General features: G+C 40.8%; 1 protein-coding gene across 8 annotated transcripts in view; it reads left to right on the top strand.

The window, feature by feature from the left end:
- The window catches only part of diaph2 (diaphanous-related formin 2), a 419173-nt gene that overhangs the window by 59722 nt on the left and 336450 nt on the right, over positions 1-23001 (top strand). The window contains exon 1 of one of the 8 annotated variants that reach the window (XM_057348939.1): positions 2761-3175. The exons of the other annotated variants lie outside the window; for them this stretch is intronic. Within the exon in view, the coding sequence (XP_057204922.1) occupies positions 3110-3175 (66 nt within the window). The 5' untranslated portion in view covers positions 2761-3109. Of the gene's footprint in view, positions 1-2760; positions 3176-23001 lie in introns of those variants that run through there. 8 annotated transcript variants of the gene reach the window in all.

Raw genomic sequence — 23001 nt, forward strand, 5'->3', positions numbered from 1 at the left:
TTATATGCTGTAGTGTGCCGTTTCACTGATGGATTTGCGCGTTAAACATTGACGGATGTTTCATCCTCATTTATTTCAGATATCATATTTCAATTATTTAACAATTTCAAGTATTTAAATAAGGTCTATATTTCTCTTCCACTCGTCATGTGGTTGCTACACGCAAATATAATAATATAAATATTATTTATATAAATAATATATATTTCTCAACCACCGCACCACCGCGGTCGATTTGTCTATTACCACCGTGGTGGTAAAAAACTGCCACCGTCACAGCCCTAATAGCTTATTGAAATGGTGAACTGATATTTTACTTAGTTTTAGTCTATTTTACGAGTGAAACTTGTTTTCCGGCTGCATTGAGTCCATCAAACTAGATGCGGACTAGTGGACACCGAATCCTGTTATTTACACATTTCATCTGTCTGGTCTGCGTGTCTGAGTGAATGAACTGCACAGTTTAACGTGCTACACGCGTGATGCTCATGAATTTGTCTGCGTCTGCGCTGAATGAGGACATGAACTTCACCTCCAGAGTTGCGCTGAGAGTTTATTTCACAAACATGTTATTGTTTGAGTGAAGAAACAGACATACTAAAAAATAAGCGTCTTCTGACAACCTGCCAAAATAAAAGTCATAGGCTATTGTTTGAAATTATTATTTCCATTTTTATTCATGTTTCTTATTTATATATTTGTATTATATTGCATTTTGAATTTAATATGGCAATGGAATGTACTAAATGGGTTTAGTTTTCACAGATATTAATGTATGCTATTTCAGCAATAAAAACTAATTGTTCTAAAAAGGAAACAAATTAGTTGTTTTACTCATTTTAAGAGACCTGTCTTATTTTCTCTTGTATATTTAGTATTGCTTTTTAATAAAGAAAAAGTACTTATTATCCGAATACCCGATTAATCGATGGAAAAATGTAGAATACTCGATTAGTAAGGAAGTCGTGTCTGCATGCTCAGTTGAAAGGCCCTGAAATAGCACAGTCCCCAGTGAAGATACTCCTTTAATAAGAAAACAGCCAGTGGAGCGCAGAGAGGAGACAAAAGGCAAAATGCAGACAGAACATTGTTAGAGGGAGAAACAAAAGTGGTCGTGGAGAGCTAGAATCTTTCGTAGAAAGGGCCGTGACTAAAAACTGTCTCGATTTGTAGTGCAAAAATGCGACGGAGGGGAGGGTGGCATCCATTATCATGCTTGTCTCCTGACATCCACTTCCCTGTGTGATCTGCCGTTTGTGTGCGTAGATGTCAGGAGGGGGCAGGCAGGCGTGATGGAGCCGCGTCAAAACAGAATCAACAACTTCTGCCGACAAGAAAAGAAATGATTTCCCCCCTGTATATGCCTCACATCCAAAAACAAATACATTTGCTCCCTCATGCCTCATAGGGAATGTTTGATATGCACAATATGTAATAGAGGAAGTGACAAAAGGAAAAAAATAAGAGCTACTGATTTGAGGAGCGTTTTCTTCTGTTGTCGTTTATGGATGTTTTCTGTGTGAAATGTGAGAATGAACTGTCAGTGTGTGGAATATGACATTGTGCGTTGAGTCTTTTGTTCTTGCGCTGGGTTTTTACTTGGGGTAATGATTAATCAGTCTGCTTAAAATTGCATAAAACTGCTATTTTAAATGTAGCGTCATATACTGTATAAACATATACTCATAAACAGTTTTGTTTACTTTACGATTGTAAATGACATAGGCAGCCGTTCTTGCTCTTTCTCTCTCACTCAGATGCAAACCCATAATCTATGTAAATAATAAGAATGCATATTGAGATGTTGTTCAGATTAATGGCAGAGGTACCTGAAGGGAGAGGTAAACAAAGGCAAAGGAAGAGCTGGACGCTGGTATTGGTTAGCCGCAGATTTATTCACATTCTGAGGGCCATTACAGTTGACCTTGCATTGCCTGGGAAAGCTTGTGTAAACCAAGACCTAATAAATCAACTTTAACAAGCACACTCCCAGCCAGCAGAGCAGCCATGCAACAGCAGCCCGGCCCCCTGCATTAAACCCATTCTTTCCACTGAGGATACCTGTAGATTGCATTTTGCTGATTGCGTCTGAGAAGCAACAAAATTTAATTGCTCTGCAGAAAACCATTTCCTCGCTGTCACTTCATACACATGCACGTTTTTCTAATGGTGTTTTCTATAATCATACCCCTAAATCTCATTGTTATATTTTCATTAGGACATTATTTAGTATGTTTATTAAATTGTTTTTCTCATGGGGGCTGTTGGCTTGTCCCCACAATTATAGGGTATTCTATTCTTATGGTTCCCACAATGGAGACAAAACCTGGAGCTCACACACAAACAAAGACGTTTGGTTCACTACATTAGTGTGGACATATCAAAGACTTCCTTTGTTTTTGTAACAAGCTAATGATGTTTTTCATACTCTTCTTCAGAGGTGGACAGATTAGATTTAAAGTTAAACAAGATTTGGAAGATTTATGAGTTTTTTTCTGTACTTAGGAGGACACACACTCCAACACTTAAACAAATGTAATGGTTTCCAGAGTTCCAGTGTATATACACACTTATTACAGTAATTAATACAGGACCCCATTCCTGCTTAAATATTAAACACATTTTTTTGTGTGTTTAATGAAAAACCTTATCGTGTTTACTTTTTGTCTTAAGTAACTTCACAATTTCGTTAACCCACCCAATCTCTCTCACACATTTCACTCCCAGGATTGTTCTGTCAGGGCATGTTTTGATGGAAGAGATGCAGAGTGAAAGGACTCGTTTATTTTGAATTATTCCAGAATCTTGATTGCATTCAGATGTTCAGGGGATATTCAAAGGACGACGTAATGGTTTTAGCCACAAGTCCTTCATTTTTGCACATAAAGCCTGATGGTCGGAAGACTGTTTGTCCACGCACACGTCACGAGTGAGTAAAAACTGAGAAGTGTACAGAGGCAGTGATACATGACACGATTGTAAGACCTGCCGATTTCCGAAGCAATCGCACGAAGTTCCTCGCCAAAAACATGGAGTCAGAAGAAGAGATTGCTTTCTTTGTGGCAGCAGTGGCTTGCGAAAGAATAAAAAAGAAAAGAAAAAAAAGGGCATGGCAAAGAGTTTGGTTGAAGAGCAGAGAACAGCATGGACTTTCTGTTCTTCAAAACAACTTGAGGTAATAACGTATCTGTTCGTGCATGTTTTGATGCGATCACAGAAGATATCCTATCAATCATAGCGTGTCACGCAAGTTTGTGCAAATAGTAACTCCTTATTGGTCGATTTCAGATAGATCAACAAATCGGCTTGTTCAACAGCATACATGTCACGGTTTCAATCCTATAGCTCCTGAACTTTTTCGACATGTTTAAAAATGATCGGGAGGTCAAGAAGTGATCTTAAGGCACTCTGCTCGGCTCGTAATTCCTCGTACAAGATATGAGCCGCGACCATACGAACATCAACGATTTCCTCGCAATTGGAAAAAAATCACCTGCGAGCTCATACGACAGCAAAAATCGAACCGTGTACGCCCACCTTAAGCCATCTGTAATTCAGCCTTAGTCGTGCCCTTAGACCAGTGGTTCTTTAACTTTTTCTTGTAAGACCCCCTTTGTGTAGAGTGCATCGCTTTAAGGCCCCTCGAATAAAGACCAAAAACATAATCAGTTATACAATTCTGGAACATCAATTCTTTCCGTTGGTGGTCTTATTACTCTGATTGCATAAAATGTATGATAAATTTCTATATTTCATAAAATTCCATACAATTTGTAACCTCCTAGCCCCCCGAGTCCATCTTGGTGCACCCCAGGGGACCATGGCCCCCAGTTTGAGAACCACTTCCTTAGACAGCCTTCATTGGCACATTTAACAGCAACGTTATAAAGCTATTTAGAGATTATGACTTTTGTTGTCTGGTTTGTTGGTCAATAATTAGTTCAACGGTGTGCAATTTTGAATGATACAAAGTGACATCTCATGTATTTCTGTAGCTCAACTGGTTGACCATGGCTATAATGCCAAGGACATTGGCCTAATTCCCTGGAAACAATTCAGTTTAATTGAATATTTATATACTGTATATATTGGTGCAAAACATGCTTCACATGCAATTAAGCTGTGGTTACTCAGAGACCAACTATGATGGATAAATGGATTAAAACTGTTCACCCAATTGCACTGCAGGTCACTTTTCAATGACAGAATCTGCCAAATACATACATGTAAATGTAAAGCATTTTGGATATTTGTAAAAATTGGGAGGGTGAAAAACCTGTTTTTCTTTCCCTGTGCATGGCAGTGATTTGGGTGGCTGAAATACGTGTAACAGTAATTGTGGGTGAGGGTGTTTTGGAGGCAGGTATGTAGGCCTGACACTGACAGCCAGTCACTCATGCAAAAGAGAATGCTGTTGACAGGTCTGCGGAGGATGGGGATTGCACAAACACACACATTCGTTCTTCCTCATCCCATCACTCGGCCCACTGTAACCCATTCATTATCGCACCCCGCTGCTGTGACCAGTTTCGAGGACAGGGGGTTGGCAAAGGAATATGTGTGTGTGATAAGAGAGAAGCACAGAATGCAGAAGGTGAAGTTATCCTGATGTCACATTGCCGGGTTTTGGAGCCGAGCACAGCCGAGGATGCTGAAGATCAGTGTGCGGTGCACTGGTGATGGGGAGCGAAGCTGACACGCTGTCACGGAGTGATGAAAAGCACCGTGAGGTGATGTGGCGGCATTTCTCCCAGTGTCCGTGCAGGGGCGGGGGAGAGGAGTGGAGGAAAGGGATGGAGGTAGGTGAGCTTTGTACTCAGACAGGTGCTGCTTAGAGGCCTGCGTCCCACATGCCCAGCCTGTGTTACACCATCCCTCCATCAGCAACAACCAGAGCCTGCTGCGTCGTGCTGTTCACTCCCTAGAGAGAGCGAGAGAGAGGGAGAAAGAGCATAAAAGATCTAGGCGAGAAAGGCTGAGCAAAAGCTTGGAAAAGGGGAGATTTTTTTCATACTTGCTGATGGTTGCGTGGTGGGAGCAGATAGTAGGAAGGCAAGATGGGTTTAAGCCCCTAGCGTCTTTTAACCTATTTGGGCTCTTCGTTTTAGACTCGCTGGTTGTCTTTAAAAAAGCTTTTCTAATGCACTGCGTTCCCTGTGGACACACAAAGAATCAGTACCGGTCACCTGGTCTACATTCCTGTCCATTTTTCTTTTAAATAATTGAACAAATGACTTTGAGGAAGGGTCGGTCTGATCCCTGCCTACTGTGAAGTTACAGTAGTGTGTGTTTTCAAGTAGTCAAGAGCAAGCTGCACACCAGCAGAGTAGATTTAGGCGGTGATGCTTGTGTTTATCTTTCATGATAGTGCAGTTATATAAACCTGAATAGGAATGTTTTTATGCGTTTCATTCTGCATTGATTTTTTTATGGCCAAACCCATAAAAAGCAAAGAGTCTTATTTCAAGCACACTGCGCATTCATTGCTGCTCAAAGCGAGTGAGGTCAACAGAAGGCCAGTAGTTGTGACGGAATGGCTCCCGGGAAGGTCAGCTGACTGTCACGCCACCAGCTCTGAGGATTGAACCAGTGACTTTCTGGGTTGTTCCCACTCCTCTGCCCACTTGGTTATCGCTGCCAGACATGAAGTAAATCAAGCACAGGAGATGCAGTGAACCGTGTTACAGAAGGCATGGAACTAAGTACGAGGCTTGATAATGGGCTTCCTGAACTATGTGAACTCTCTTAACTGCAAAGTGTTGTCGAATCGGTGCTTAAGACATCTAGAGATGTGTTGTTAAGTGTTTGTCAGTTTGGGCCTGTCCTTGTATATTTGTGTTCGCCCATTCTGTTATCACCTTATTACAAGATTTTTGTGTGGATATTGCATAAGTGCTGCGTGGATACCCAACGTGCCAGCTAACATGTGTATTTTTACGACCTGTCTAAATTGTACCTGTCCAGGATCTGTCTCTGGTTGTGTTCAATTGCAGACATGAAGCTTTTCATATCGTTGCTGTTGTGCACAATCTTCATATTTTGTCATTTATTTCTTGCATAAATCATTTGTCTTAATGACCATTTACTAGTTCTGTTGGTTTTTAAGTATTTATCCTGTAAAATGTATTAAAATGAGCTGGTTACCATACCTCGTAATGCCATTAGATCTTCAAACTTGTAAAAGCTCATAACCTACATATTGTGAATGAAGTGGTGCACACATTTTGGGTGTCTCTACTTGTTTGTAATGTATTTGATGAGCCTCCTATTTGTCACTAAATCAGAGCCAATACTGTTAAAAGCCTGTGTGTTGCACTTCATCTTTTATTACATGCCAATTGACAAAAAAACACTATGCGACACTGTTCACATAGACATGTGGGTAGTTGACAAATAGAGTGTAAATGTCTCCTATGGTGTGACAGTAAAAGTTTAGAAAAAATTAAAATGGAGATAAATCTCTCTTATGCTTTTTTATATATACAGCTAAATAATTTAAAAGAATATATTATTAACAGTTTGTTTTCTAATTTTTTTTCACACCATCATTTCACACTGAATTTCCTTGTCAAAACCCTATTTATATTTATAATCCATATTTACATTTATATGAACATTTGAGCTTGGTTTTGGTAATATAATGACACATGCACGTGAAGAGTTTATTTGTAAAAAAACACAAATCATGTTTTTACTGTGTTATGTTTATATTGTGTTTTATTGTGGTAGCTGTATTTTTGGAGTTATTATTATTTAATCAAAACAACCCAACTGCAGTTTGGTTGATATTACTTGGAATGCACATTTTTATTTATTTTAAATTGAGTTATCTGTTTTTACAAATGACCTCTTCATACATAAAACCATAATATCAACTTTGGAAAAACAATGCTATACAGCACGATATTTTTTGATAAAATAGTCGCATTGAAGTCCTGTTCTCCAGATGTTCATTAGTCCTTTTGAAATTCAAAATAAACTAATCCAAATTGTGATTTACTCTGGCTTTCTGAACATCTAATGAACTCTGCCGACATTGTGTGTAGTTATTTATGGGCGCAACAATTTGACCATTGTAATGGGTGTTAATCCAGAGTTTTTAAAAACTAATTTTCCTTTTTCATTTGCTCTTATTTTCTCCGTACCCTCACCGTACTGTAGATTTAATACTTCCTCTTCAAGCAGCAATCCAGATTTCTGTTTCGCATCAGCGCATGTGTGTCTCTCTTAGAGCTTAATGAGGCCCGGCGTTTGGAGAGCGCCTGACTTTACCTCTCAAAATAACCGGCTACAACCAGCATTCTCCTGTTGTCACGTCCACTGGTAATGAATACATTTCACTGTCAAAGAAATAGTATTAATATACCCAGATGGGTATTGGAAAACGGAGCAGAAGCTGGCATGAAATCTTACTGTTAGACCTAGGGATGCTCATATTGACTGTTTAACCATTAACCGATAGTAAAAATTTTGACCGGTTAATACTATGAGTTAAACGATTTAAAAGGTATGTGTATTTTAAGTTAAATAATATGAATAATATTTTTTTAATAATACAAAATATGCTAAAAGTGTTAACTCACGGAGCGTGCAGACGCGTGCGACTAGGTGTAAATGCCCTCCGAAACGTTTTCGAGATTTTTGGATTTAAAATCCGATCACGCAAGTCACTTGACGAAACTGGACAAGTGTAATTCATATGATTGTTGAGGCCACATTTGTCAGGGCTTTACTCCTCCAAACGGTTGCTGTTGTTGATCTATTCGTTATGCTGCTGCTGTTTGCATGTTAAAATAAATCTGTGAAAAAAAAGTTTGTATTTTTAACGTGTCACAGACCCTCGTCAGCTGTAGCTGTGTCTCATTTCGAAGTCTGCGTCTTCCGGATGTCGCATGCGAAGGCGTATGCGGCGGACAAACGCGACCTCCAGAGGACGCAGCCTTCGAAATGAGACACGGCATGTATTTTTATTTCATTCCAATTTATTATTAAAATCCTATCGGTTAACGGTTAATGTTCGGATAATGATTGTTCTCGGTTCTCAGTTCTCAGGAAATTAACCGAAATGAGCATCCCTAGTTGGACCAAATGAAAGAAGTGCTGCGGTTCTTGCTGAATTATATATCGCACTCGTGCGATTGGATAAAGTGAGGCCACTGGAAGTCAAATTTAATAATTTAGTTGTTGCATTACTGTTGAGATGGTCGTGTGGGCAGAATAACATTTGTATATTGGGTGAAAGGGGGTTAAACACGGTTGCACTGGAGGGTGTTATGTCTCAACTCAGACACCACATGTTTACACAGTTACACAAGTGAAAGCACACGGTGACCAGTGATTATTAACTCATAGATACCCCATAAAATTGGACTGCTTGGAACAGCCCACATATTCAAGAAGTGTGTCTTGGCGCTCTTGAGTGTAAGTGGAATGGACACGGGTGGGCACAACAGTGTACGCATGCTGTCCGGTCAGGTCTCAGGGGGCGCTCTTCGTGCATGGGAAAGCGTGCCGCAGTACGCATATGTGTATGTGCACTCACTGAGAGTCCACATCTGTTAGCGTGGCGCACATTGCTTTCCCTCAGACAGCACCACTGAGAGACTTTGGCACTGAGTCGTGATGGAACAAGCTCATTATACCCAACCCTCCCTCTCCCACTAACACACAAGATGTGGGACGCATGTGTGCATCTCAGAGGCTGGGCTGTCATACGTGCGTGTGTGTGTTGCAGACAGATTGCTTCTCCACTAGACCTTAATGCAGAATGGCACGCCGTTAAGTTGGGCGTGCAATCGTGCATTTGAAAGGTGTGTTTTTTTCTGCCATCATGTCCTCAGAACGCGCACCTCTCTAAGAAAGAGAGTCAGGGAGGTGAGAGGAACTTTTTATTGAGTTCAATAGTAAGAGAATTAAGCATGAAATGACAGAGTTGGAAAACAGCGAGAGTGCCGGCTCTGCCTCGGCTGGAGAGTTTTTGGACTTGAAAAAGTGAAACCAAAGGCAGTTTTTAGATGAGTGGCCATTACTTTCACAGCCAGCGTGGACTTTGAGGGGAAGATTCAGCTCTTACGGCTGAGGCCCAGGCGGTAATGTGAAGGTGATCTTTGTCATTATAGGGCAGGATGACCATTGATTTTCCCTAGGAAATCGAAAAGACTAATGTTATTCATTGAAATGATCTTTTTTCATCTTTTCTGTACGCCTCCATTGATTCGCCCGTTCTTGTACGTGAACGCCGCCCATCGGGTGCAAATGAAATTTTTGTCCATTTTGTAGAAATACACACACTTCTGTCTGGCAGCCATGCGTCGGCCATTGATTACGTGGCCGCAGAGTTGTTGGACGGGACAATCTCAGTTCGCTTTTTCCTTTACAAATGCTTGTAAACATTGTAAGTCAGCCCGACTTCTAATTCACGGGCGCATCTTTAGTGTTGATCGTGATTGGAACCCTAAAGAGTGAGGGCAGAACAAAGATGTTGCCCATAAAGCCGTTGCCTATGAAGCCTATTTGTGTCTTGTCTGTTTCACTAGCTTGAAGAAATCGAAGCAGAAAACAAAATAATGAGGCTATGCTCCACAGATGATAATAAGAAAGCTCAAAATAAAGAGAGAGAGGGGGAAAAGAGAGACATGTTATTACTCCAAAAGAAGAGAATAATCTGCCAAAAAGGTTTAAAGGAGCTAATGAGAACATCTCATGCACAACTAAAGAGATGTTTTCTACTCAATGAAGTCTGTTCACTGCCATATTTCCGGTGCGCATTCTCTTAATAACACACGCTCAGGCAAAACATTTTGTGAGGCTGTAACCTAGAAATACAAATAGGAGAATTTGCCAAAGTATCTCCATTAACACATTCCAGGTCACAGTCAGCTGCTTTTATTATGTAGGTTCTACATAAAAACATTCTCAAATGAGCTCGCGCTGCGTTCTCTGAACCTCTGGAACAAACACTCGATGCATTTATTTCAACCTCTGCTTTGAGTACACATACAAGACGGATTAAAGATCTTGCTTACCTAACAAAATTGAAAACACCTCCCAAGGAGCATTTTATAAAACATTTTAGTGATCAACATTAACCGGTTTAGAGAGGTTTTTTTTTTTTTTTTGCGAGTGATAATTGCATTCCCTCAATGCTGTGAACACTGCTGAACGATGTGATTTGAACCCATTAAATTAGTATTCCGTTCCGTTTTTTAGGCCCGGGTGATATAAAGTCTTAATTTGCATGATGTCGGAGCTCTTGTGCCTGCGCGCATCGGCTGGATGGCCGAAGGCTTGTGACTTTTCCCCCCAGCGTGACAGACAGCTCAGTCCAGTTTTAATTAGGACAGCCCATCTGAGATTAGATGATGTGGGGCCCGAGAGGCTCCCGTTTCCAGCCTGTTTGACTGTTGCTCCCAGATGCGAGTACAGCGCACTGCCAGACCCATATCTTTAGTCTCAGCACACTCCAAACAGCACCATGCTCTCCCTCAACACCTTTCTCCCTTAAAATAACCCGTGCAACTCTCTCAAGCAACACTTATTAATGGAAATGGGGCTAGGCCGGGTGGTAATGGAGTTCGACTCCGGTTCCGAGGTTCCTCCACATTCCCTCTGTGGTGAAATTAAGAGAACTGTCACTTGTAATTGGGTTGCTCTGTGAGCCTATGTTTAATCTTTTCTCACGCTCTCGAGAGCCTAACTGGGCCAGACTTTCCACAATAGTCCATCAAAATCTCTTTGGATGCTCCAAAATAAAACAGGGCTTTAAAAGGGCACGGGCACTGCCTTCGGTGAAGATTGTTTTGCTTTTGTCTGTCTTAGAGCTCTCTTTGTCTTTTAACTTCGGCGAGTGGTCATCTGACATGCAAAGCTGTGTTGTTGTTACAGTATAAAGGTTTGTTCGCTGCTGGCGCTGTGCTTCCTGTTGGATGTGATGGCCTGAGATTGCAGGCGATAACTCAATTGGTGACTCGAAGTTTTGACTCGATTTAGCAAAGTGTGGATGGGCTACAGAGATGAAAAGAAGTGCTCTTTTGTTTTGGGAAAAGATGTGTTATTTCTTCATGTTTTTCCTCTTGATCCACCCACTCGCCTTTAATCTAAAAAAACATAGCACAGTTATTGCTTTATTTATACCCTGACTTTGTAGAAATATATATTTTTCTCTTCTCACTCAGTAGTAATTGAGAAAGCGATCTGTTATATCCCTATGGCCACCGGCTTGTTTTTGGACTTTGAATTCAAGTCTAGGGCAGTGGCTCACGCCTGGGCAGACTGTGCTTTCATCACTTCCCTTTTTCTTTCATAAAACATCTCTATTGCATTTTTCCCTTTTCAAGCCTTACCAAACAAAGAGCTTCATAACGGAGCATTAGGTCTGCCGTCCTTCCTCAATCTCTGTTTTTCCTCCAACTTCTGATCCTTTTATCCCGGCGCAGGTGCCTAACCGCACAGACGCGTTACGGAGGAGCTGGAGGCAGCAAGGCCGTGATCGGATCAGGGATGCTGTTTTGGAATTGCTTTGTTAGATGGATGCCACAGCGCATTTGAAACAGGAATATCAGAATAGGTTTCCTCCCCTCATTCCTTCCTGTCACTGCAGAGCTGATTAAGAAAAGATGGGCTCCTGCTTGAATGAACCACACACACAGCCTTGATGCGTTACACGCGACAGCCTCAACTCAATTCCCCACTTCGCCACTGCCATAACATCCTCTTCGTAAGAGATTTCTTTGCTGGAGGATTGATTCGTAATTTCTTTACTGAAGTCACAATGCTTTGCCTTGCGCCGCTGTATAGCTCGTCATCGCTTTACTGTATGTCCTTTTACATTTCTATAGCGCTGATCGATTCTTTTTTAAGCTATGCTGATTGACCCCGATTCAGATGAAATTGTGATTTATTTAGGATTGAAACTAAATGTGTTCATATCTGTGTCGATCTGTAGTCGTACCTTCTGTACTTTTACAAATTGCAGCCGATGAACAGTGAACAGCTTAATAAGATCCTTATGAATGTCTAAAATCCCAGTGGTATTTTCTTTAAGGTACTGTTGCCTGCTCGAGCAACAGCTCTGATGTTTATTGATATTTCTTGCTCATTGATTCGTCTTCTCCCTGGACAATTATGGCTTCAGTTTTCTAAAGAGAGAAGCCCTGAAACCCGAGGCCCATTTGTCATGGCTGGTTTCTCTATTCTGGTTACACACGAATTCATTTATGCAGGAAATAATTCCCATTTATCTATTTTTAATATTTTTTCCTTGTATATTGAGCCGAGCGGATTTTCGCACTCCGGCTCTTGGGGCATTTGAAGGTTTCTGAAGCGTTTCAAGCGAGCGAGCATTAGAAGTGTGCAGGATCGATGCTCTCTCTTAAAGGGCCGGATATTCCAGCCTGACATTACGACGATGCATTAGAAGATTAAAAGTAATGTCTGAACGCATCCGCCACGGCTTAATTGATTCTCAGGCTCCTTCTAGACGAGGTGTCACCATTGATCCGCTCTGCCAATTTCTTGATTGCAAATCCCGATGTCAAAGAATACGGCCTAATGCCATAATCATACACATGTGATGACGAGGGAGTTGTTTCTAATCAAACGCCACAGGTCGTGCCAGTAGTCATTTTGAAGGAAGCAATCAGTCTCTTAAAAGCAACATTTTTAGCACATCCCCTTTGTCTTTGAAACGTTACGCCGAATGACAGCGAGCGCGGAATCTAGCCTTCCTGAACATGGCTGTCGTAGCCTCCTTTCGCTTTGATTGATTCGCTAATTGTTGTTTACACGCAGAATCAGTTTGCTTGCATCCCGTGAGAGTTTGTTCATATAAAAATGACCTTATCTCATCTTGCACCACTTCAGCAAATAGTTTCCTGTTGTATAATCACAGAAAGAAAGCACACATGTTTACTTCGAGTCTCGTTCAAAGCAAAAAAAACATAGTTGGTAGTACTTCACTGCGTTATGATCCGTGCCATCAGGTCATCTTTAATGGCTACGCAGCTATAGCTAGAAATGCTAAGGTCAGCCTCGCTTAGACGTGTTGTTTGTTTGTGTCCTCAGACATGGAGAAGTGGGTTAAGCTGGTACGTTAGTTATTAAGGGTGAAAATACTTTGGTGTGATAGCAGGAGGCGATCTCTACCCGGCGCTTCTCTTGAGCTGTGTTTTAATAAGAAGAATGCAATCTTTAATTGTCGAGCGAGACCATAACAGATGCTTCACTTCCATATTAATGGCGAATGGAGATGCTAGTGTTAAGGGGGCGGCAGCCGACTGTAATGTGAAAAAAAGCGAAAAAGATAAACAGAGCGAACTAGCGCAAAGCGGGTGAAATTTGAAGTAAAATCATGTGGAAAAAGACTCCTTCATTAGTTTGTTTTCCGCGTCCTGTTCTTCCCAGCAGATGATGTTCTCGGCGAGTTTGTACTGACTTGGCAAATTAGGATTCAGTGGCAAGCTTTCCCAGCCAATATAAGCCCGTCAATCACATTTGTAATGCAATCGAGAGGGTGTTGATGTTCATCGCCTCTCCCCTCTCTCCAACCTGTCGAGAAAAGTAAATAATGCTGATAGTTTAGGGAAACGCGACATGATGAGAGTTATCCCAGCATGCCATGGCGCGCACCACTGAGGGGCCAGGGAAATAGTTCTGATTGTGTTTTGCATATTAACTGACAGCACGGGAAATGCTTCAATTGGCTGTCATTTAAGCTTATGACATGGATATGGTTCTGCAAAATGAAATAAACATTGTGGTTGTTGTAGCAAGATTTTTTACCTGTTTATTGATAGACAAACTCAATTTTGGTGTCAATGTTTAGCGTTCATCATGTTTGGTTATGAGGTTCCTGTCACAAACACCTGCAGGCAAGGAAAACATTTGTATCAATTTCTGCGTTTTTTTTTGTTATTACGAGACAGGGAATTTAAAAATAAATGAAATAAACATCGCTCCGCAGATGGTTTGTTGTGATGAATTTTAGTTTGCTGCATGCTTTTATCAATAAAACATGATCGTGCTGTAGTACGTTCATTCCAATAAAGTGGACTCAGATTTTACATTGGACATCAAATAGCAATCCATCAAAGAATAAAAGTTCAGCAGTTTAGTGCATACAGGTATTCTACCAAGTTACAGATCCATTTTTGATGTTTGATCGAATGGCCTTTGATATCAACAATGTGTAAAGGGAGTATTTTCCCTTTTCAAAGTTAAAAAACCTACTTTGATTTTCTAAGTGCACATTATATGGTTGCTTTTTATGCTTTGCGTTGTTTTTCACTGCTGTCTGTGATCTTGTTGTTGACCTCTGTTTTGATGTAATGTATATATGATGAAAATGGTTATTGCATTTGGAAAAGAAACAGGAAGCTGTTAAAATGTCCTGCTCTCTGGTTGTGTTTGATCTTGTCTGCACAGGACCGATTCTCAGCGGTGGTCCTTATTGACTGCTCCTCAATCTTGTTGATCTTTTGATGACGTCACTGGACCAGACACACATAAAGGTTCCTGGTTTGACGGTGGCGACAGTCATTGGAGAGGCTTGTCCTTGCAACTGCAATGACATTTCCAGCCTTTTTCTCTGACCTTTCTGTAGCGTTGGGATTAATCCAGTCCTCACACTCATCAAGTGTGTGTGTAGACCCACAGCCGTCACAGAAATCTGTCCTGTGGGGCCGCGGGATGAAGAGCAACACTGTCTCAGATTTGAGATATCTTGATATGAATGGTCACCCTGAACTGTCCTTTGCTGTTTTTCTTTTTTCCGTTTTCCGTTCATTTCTCTCCCTTTGGTTTTGCGTGCAGTTCACATACATTTCCTGCAGAGGGCAATCCGTGACTGCGGTTGACTGCGTTCTCGTCGCTCCAGGGCTCTGACAGCTCCCGAGCTGTATCGGAGAGCTATGTGTTTTGGATTGTTGTATAAACTATGCTATATCTGATGAGGAAATAACAAGCTGTGGCAGCTTGCGGACTTGCGTCCTTGCCCTAAAACTCTGAAACGGGGGCTGTTAAAGTTGTTGCATGTCTATCGCAGGAGCACAGGATATGAGAACAGGCGGATCAGGAAGTAAAAAAAGACCCAATAAATGATTTCTGGCTGTACTAATGGGATTTATTATTAACTGCTTGTCAGCGCAGATGCACATTGATCCTGTTTTCACGGCTATGGGGGGGCGGAGGGGATGTTTTTGCTCAGAAACACATGCTCGTGTGCTAAAAGGCTGGTATCTAACATGATCTGGAATGGGGTCTGAGTTACAGATGTGAAGCGCAGGTGGAGAAACGCATTGATTTACACCAGTTGGTTTGCCAGGGTTTATAGGATTGGCTAAATGTCATTACTCTGCTGGTGGCAAGGTGATGAACTGCAATAAACTTTAATGCGGGTGTCGGGTGCCAGCCTCTCATAAAGCTCAGAAATATGACAGGTTTTGAAAGATTGTCTAAAAAGTGTCTCTTTGCTGGTTGTGTATTCAATAGAGATGTGCACAGCTTGTGTCTTAAGGTTAACATGAAAGGTTGTGAAACAGGATATTGAAGGAGATCAAATGTAGGACGGGACTTGTTTTTATCCATCAGGACTCATTTGGAATGAAAAGATGGTTTGAGATATTTGTAGACAGGTGGTTAGTCTGTGTTGAAGAAGTCATTTTGGAGTGGAGCATACTCAGTGTGATGAAAGGTTACAACGATAAGCATTTATGTTTTTCATTACAATAATATGCGTTTATCACAATATCAGACTGTCTGTGATTTTCGTGGCCAAACGAATTCATGATAATGATATTATCATGATGTCTATAAATAAATATAAACAAATGAATTAAAAGAGAATTTGACTTGTTTGTGATTCTCACACTGAGTTATTCACAATTATATATGTATGTGTAGTATTAACACAATATGAATAATCACAGTTATTAATATCACGGTATATTGTGCCATGCATTGGTGAATCGGGCAAAATAAGACCAGAAACATGAGTTAAGAAAGTAAACAGTTGTGTTTACAATGTACGTTTTATTTTACCGATGGCATGAAGTTGCATCTAAAGTAAGAAGTACATTGGCTTTAAAGGATTTTAGGTTCAAGCACAGAGCAGACAGAGCAAGCAGCTTTCAGATGAGACCGTTCTAGAGCAGAGTGCCAATGGCAAGTGGCATAAAGTCTTACAGACTGCTCGGTCTAGTTGCTCCAAAGTCTCTACAGCTAGAGCTATGGAGCCTGTCCTAATCCTCCACCCGTCCTCTTATCCCACACAGAGAGCTGATTAATTCATTCTTTCCCTTTTAATCTCACATCATCTAATGTGCTCTAGTCTCCCTAGGCATAGGGGTGTGTTGTGTTGCACATTGAAGGTCAAGTCTCTGCCTCTAATTAATTCCTTTTTGGTCATATTCACCAGTCAGGGATACAGATAAGCCAGCATTTAATATTCAAGGAGTCTGTTTATTTCCACTGTATTAGTGTTGTTATTTATTTTGATACTTCACCTTCATGTTTTCGATGGGAGAATATTCAGTCAGGCCGTTTTCTGATAGACTCTGTAGGGTTGTTGTCAATTATTTTATTGTTTTTGAGACGGCGTCTTTGGGATCCAGGGTGCGTCTGCCTGACTAGGGGGATCTCAGACAGGTCACCGGGGGAAATCTAGAGCAGTACTTACCTGTGTAGGAAATTGGTGGAAATCTTTATAAGAAGATTATTGGCATCAGTAAGGAACTTAAGCAGAGACGTTTAAAGTTTTTAATTCATGTTTTAATTCGTTTCATTCTCTTCTCTTTAATTACCTTTTCTTTTCTTCGTTTTCTGTCCACACCACACACACACATTTCCTCCACATTTATCTTTTTCCGCCTCATGTTTTATTCATTATATTTAGTTGTACTTTATTATTTAAGCTCCATATACACAAAGAAGATATTTATACCTTTGTTCAACTGTCTGTTTAACCTTTATTCAGTGAATACACAATAGGCCACATTCACTGATGGATAAACTCTGCACCTAACCAGCTTTGCTTCACCAAAACATTTTACAGCCAAATTTATTGTGCTGCATAACCCATTGTTGGGTGATGCTTGTCTTAGGCTGAATGAGATAATGTTAGTCCTCCTCTGAATGGGCTGAATTCCTTCACTCCTCTTTGTGTTCAGGTGATTAAACTCCAGGGAATTGTGTATATGGTGGGGACATCATTGCCGTCACTGGTGCATAGCAAGAAGACAAACCTTTCTGCATGTTAATCTTAACACCTGAATGGGGCGAACAGAAAGAGACAGAGAGATCGCTTTACCAGCAGTTAGGACAAATGTGAACGGGCATAAGTGAATTTAACACACAGCCCAGATTTTCACAGCGAGAGTCCATTCAAGATTGCTTAGTGTGTCAAGATGCCTTTTTTACAAACTGGATTGTTTTTTTACTGGCATTAAGAAAATGGTAAAAAAACACACACATATATATATATATATATATATATATATATATATATATATATATATATACTGTATTAGTGCTGTCAATCGATTAAAAAAATTAATCGGATTAATCACACATTTTCTGTGATTAATCACGATTAATCACACATAACAATAATATTTTAAAATATACTTTTACATTTTAATAATTTCACATTTAATCTTCAAATTGATCTAGAAACAACATATTTCTTTAACAGCGTCATTTTATGAATGAAAGAAAACATTTTGATATTAGTACTGTAACTGATGTCTCTATTAAATTGATTATTTTAACATTAATTATAGCCATTCAACAATATAATTGAGAGCTATCATGAAATATACAGAAATTGAAGGAAGTTCTCAAACACTTTACAGTCTTTAATGCTAAATTATAAATTAAATGCAGAAGAATTCTCATTAAAGCTACAAAATCACATTGATTTCTTCTTTTATTTTGTTCTTTGATTAACATTAGTGACAGGAGTCACAGCAGCACGTTTAAGAACGCGGCCCCTTTAAGAGCTGTCTCAGTACTCAGATCTGACCGTCACCGCACTCCCATTTTCACAACTCTTTGCATTCATTTAAGATTTTATTTTACACTTTGAAGTCTGTGCTTAAGAAAATGCTAGACAAAACGGGCTCTCTGACATAATCTTGTATGGTTTTATCCATTCAAGCACGAAAGAGAACTTAACACGGATGCGCTGTGTGACAGAGATTCACCGACGCAGCCTTCAGCCCATGACTGTTTACACCAGACTGGACCTTGCGTTGCGTTTTGCCGCATCCCACAGTTTGGAAGCTGTCTATCTTCATTGAACGCGTCAAAGCAACTGTTTAAAATCGCGCTTAACTGGTTTAAAATCCTGTACACGAATAAGAGCGTGATTACATAATGTAACGCTAGACAAAAATTTCAAAACAAAGGGATGCTGTGTTAATTGAGTTAAATATTTTTTATTTCGGACATTGTGTGCCTGAGTTACTATAGCTTCCTGTTTCATGGCGAAACATCAAACTTTATCAGGCCGCCACGGACACGCCCCTCAGCAAAAAGTTAGAATCTTTCAATGTATCTTCACAAAGGTCTGAAGATCATACTGGCTGTACTCTTCAAATATGATGCTGATCTGTTCAAATCTCTATGAGGAGTTAATCACAGTTTAAAATATGTCACTTCCTGTGTCCTGCAGGTGGCGCTATAACTGTATCTGAAAATTACCATGTAGATGTCTTCAGGCCAGGACTTTTATCAAATGGGTGAAGTGTGGGGCCTGTTGGACATTGTATGCCTGAGTTACAACAACTTCCTGTTCATGGCGAAACGCCAAACTTTGGCAGGCGGCCAGGGTCACGATCCCCCATGAAAAGTCAAGATCTCCGCAATTTAGCTTCGCAAAGGCCTTAAGATGAGAATGACATGAAGATGATGTTGATCGGATTAAAACTCTAGGAGGAGTTCGTTAAAGTACGACGATTGAAAATTGAAACAAATTACAAAATTGCACAGGAAATCAAAAATAACGGACTTCCTGTTGGGTTTAGAGATATGCTCCAAGAGTCTTTTCTTAATGATTCGGGGAGTTCTATCAGCCCACCAAATTTGGTGCATGTTCGTTTTGCGTAGTGGCCTGGGCAGTTCTAGGTGGCGCTAGCGAGCCATTTAGCCACGCCTAATTTTGAAACCCCAATCAGACGTAAATTTTCGCCATGTCTGATGCGTGTGCAAGTTATTGTGAGTTTTTGAGCATGTTTAGGCCTTCAAATTAGTGATCAAAGAGGGAGAAGAACACAGAAACAATAGGGCTCTGCACTGCGGTGCAAGCCTGCGGCTTGCTCCTCCGTGCTCGGGCCCTAATAATAATTATAATAATGAAAGTATTTATATAAAGTATGTACTTTTATTCAATAATTATTATGATTATATTTACATAAAATTAACAAAAATAAAATAATAAAGAGATTTGTAATATTACAGAACAGAACAGAAATCACGTTAGTCAACAGGCAGGTTTTTCACTTTTGACGAGCCATAAAGAAAACCGGATGCAACAGGCTTTTCTTCAAACATGTCAGTGCCGATACATATTAAATAATCCAGGTGACGTTAATAAGTATAGTGAGACATGAAAGCGTGTCATGCCACTCTGATACTTCCTCCGCCTCCACATTCCTTCTGAAAAAGGTTTTAGCAGCTGCAGTGGCAGACGAATCCTCATCACTGTCTTTAGCAAACGATGCCTCCCGCGCGGCCTGTCACAGCGGAGGTTACCGCCATCATCCCTGCCGTTCACTTTGCCTGTAAACACAGATCCCTTCTCTCCTGCTGGTGTGTGATTGTATGTGTAAGTGTGTTTATGGTTATCAGGGAGTAGGGGGACAGGGTCAGTGAACACAGTAGACTTGATGCGTGACATTTTTCCAGATGGTATCACAGTGCTGATGAGATATAGGAAGGATGGGGGAAACTAGCATTAATATTTGTGGCTATTGATCGCAAGTCTCCATAATATAATTTCATCGCTCGTTTTCATCTTTGCAAATATTGGGGGTAAAAGGCAAGTGGCGACCACTATAAATCCTCCCCCCATCACTTTTTTCCTTTTAACATTTACGTCGGTGTTGGGTGTCGGCCCGGAGCAATAAAGCTCTTTAGCTGCAAAGGGCTTTATGCTTGCCATTGGGTAGCTCCTTCATTTCACTTTACCCTTGTCAGTCTTTGCCGTACATGAAAACAGTCTGTGCCGAAAAGCCATAAACAGCCTGTTTCTGTCAAGCGGCGAATTTAGAGTCATAATTCTGAAATAAAAATTTAAAGGCGACATGACACGGCCTTATTGTGCGTGATATTTTACTGGGCTCTTTTTCGAAGTAAAAAATAATTCTTATCAAAAAGGTATAGGTTTGTTTTGCTGACATCACTTTGTGCTATTGCCTTTGTGCATTGATATGGTAGAAAAACAAGCGATTTAGTCAAACCTAGAATAATTTTATTTGGTTTATCCTATTATTTGGATTACACAGTTTTCTGATTTGTTTCTATGTTTATAGCTTCATTTATTGTTACAGTGGTCTGTTTTGATCGCACTTTTTTGAAATAAAATATACAGTATTTGAAATGTGACTGTGTATAAATACTTGACTGTACCTCCATTATCTCTACAGTAGTTTAATGTTCATAGAAATGTAAGTGATGAAGACCTATTTAGTCTTTTCACTTCGCTTGCGTGTTTTCAAACCAAAGCATATTTGTGAATGCAACGACAAGATAACATGTGTGGTCTATTCCTCTTCAGGATCATTTCCATGTATAAATGGTGCACAAACCAGGAAAGAATAAATTATGCATTTTCTATACACGCTCAGAGCATGTGTAGCGGGTTTGCGTGAGCCTGACGTGTACAGTCATAACCGCACCTGAGTCGTCGATAAAGCAGCTCACCTGCTGCTTAAAACCCTGGAACATCTGCTCTCACTTCATTACCGCCAACATCCTGTCATACATTCTGAGAATTCTTCTTTCTTTCCTCTTCTCTTTATCTCTCTCCGCCTGTGTTTTGAGCTGGGAGGTTGTGCGAACGAGAAAACAGTATGATAAACAGATCACCAACAATAGTATGAAATGCCAGCCCTCATTTGCTTGTACAAAGAAACAAGCTTGTGTATTCCCTCTTGTACTCCGCCATTTCTCTCTCTCTATTGTTTCTGGATCTGAATCAGGCCGAGCAGGATCTCTGGATGCCTGGAAAAACCCAGCAGACCGGCCTGCGACAGGAGAGAGCATTCAGAGCGTCCTTCAAAAACAGCATCTTTCATTCCAGCACACAAAAATGCCAGGACGCAGGAGGAGAATTGGGGTCAGCCTTAGCTTTAAAGCTTGTGTTCTCAGAACTGCCCATCTGAAACAAAATCACAATTCTCGCAGAGCGTTTTACCCCCCACGACTGCCGGGCCGCCGGACTCGGCTCAGCCAAATCAAGCACACCAACGGGAACAGACGAGATGGACAGACCGACGGTGTGCAGCGCCTTAAAAATCACAGCTAACCAAGCATTGCGTTTTGCCTCGTTAAAGATCCAGTTGTTGTTGTCTCCGTGATTCGTTGGACCTTCCTTTTGATGGTGGTGTTGAATGTTATGGCTGTGTTTTATCGCAGATGCATACCAGCCTTTTGTAGTTTCCAAAACCTGAGAATTACAAACAGAGCAATGTGACTAGAAACACAATTTATAAGTGCTCTCGGTTTGATGAAGTAAAAGTGAGGAGCGGAGAGAAGAAGCCCCTTAGGCCACCTTTACCTCTCGTGATAGAGAGGAGTACGCAGTGTATATTTCACATACTTCCCCCCCCTCCCCTTGACACACTCCCTATTGTTTTTATTTGTTGTTTCGCTTTTTTATGTAGTTATTGCGCCAACACATTCTGCACCGAATCTTTGAGAAGGGAAAACAAAGCCTGCTGGGATCAATGCTTTCCCGATGTCAATAGACTTGTCAAAGGTTTATGAATCTGTAGGAACATACAACTTGAGTCAGTTTGTGTGGGGGGGGCAATTAGAGGCGTCTAGGCAAAAACTGAAGTTGTCTCGGTTTTGTTTGTATTGGAGGCTCTGAAGTGCTGTGTTTTCCACCCACTACGTTTCTGCTGGCAGACTTCGCTTGTTCCTGGACATCCCTCATTAACATGTTTTCAGGCACCGAGCTAAATCCGCTAAAGCAAACCTAAGGCTTTGATAGTTCTCCCAGTATTCTATCCGATTCATCTTTACCGTGGCTTGGTAGATTGACAGAAAAGTCGGTGCAGCGCAACCAAAATTTGATCGCTCACATAATACTCAAATATCATTATTTACAAATACCATGAATTTATTGCCAATTTTGTAATAATAAATTCTGACTTTTCTTTGGGTAAGCGAGTTGATGTGCAGCCTTGAAGCTGTCACACTAGATGATGACTGTTAACGGACGCTTCTTGTCCAGACAGTGGTAGAAATAAACCGAGATTGTGCCAAAATGCAGCCAAGGTTAATTCCTTTGTGATGGTTCAGTATCAACAGAGGAGGGGGATAAATGGGGACACATCATTACCCAGCGTACCTGTGGGCTTGGACTCCCGCCGCTGAGGTTAACTAGTTTGGTTGCTCAACTCCAGTTGGCATGGCTACCATCTCCAGGGTTAGCAGCCCGCCTCCTTCTGCTGATCCCCAACCGCTTTCTGTTAAAAATGCCAGCCCACTCTTGAGCCCAAGACTAAACACTATTGAACACAGAACCTCTGCCTGCAAGTTTGGTAGTCATCAGGTCTTTGTAACCTAGCAGGCTAGTTTTGTTGGCAGGGGTTTTTGTTACTATCATGATGGATGATTCTTTCTGAAGGCATTAGGTGGTGTATTTATCATGTTTCAAGTTGTGGGGGTCTTATATACTAGTGCATATTCCTACATCCATGAGGAGACAAGGGGGTATCTTGGGAAGAAATAAGAAATTGTCTTAAGGTGAGAAGAGATGCGCTAGCTGGCTGTTGAAAG

Source organism: Triplophysa rosa, linkage group LG13 (genome assembly GCF_024868665.1).
Source record: "Triplophysa rosa linkage group LG13, Trosa_1v2, whole genome shotgun sequence".
Taxonomy (NCBI): Eukaryota; Metazoa; Chordata; class Actinopteri; order Cypriniformes; family Nemacheilidae; genus Triplophysa; species Triplophysa rosa.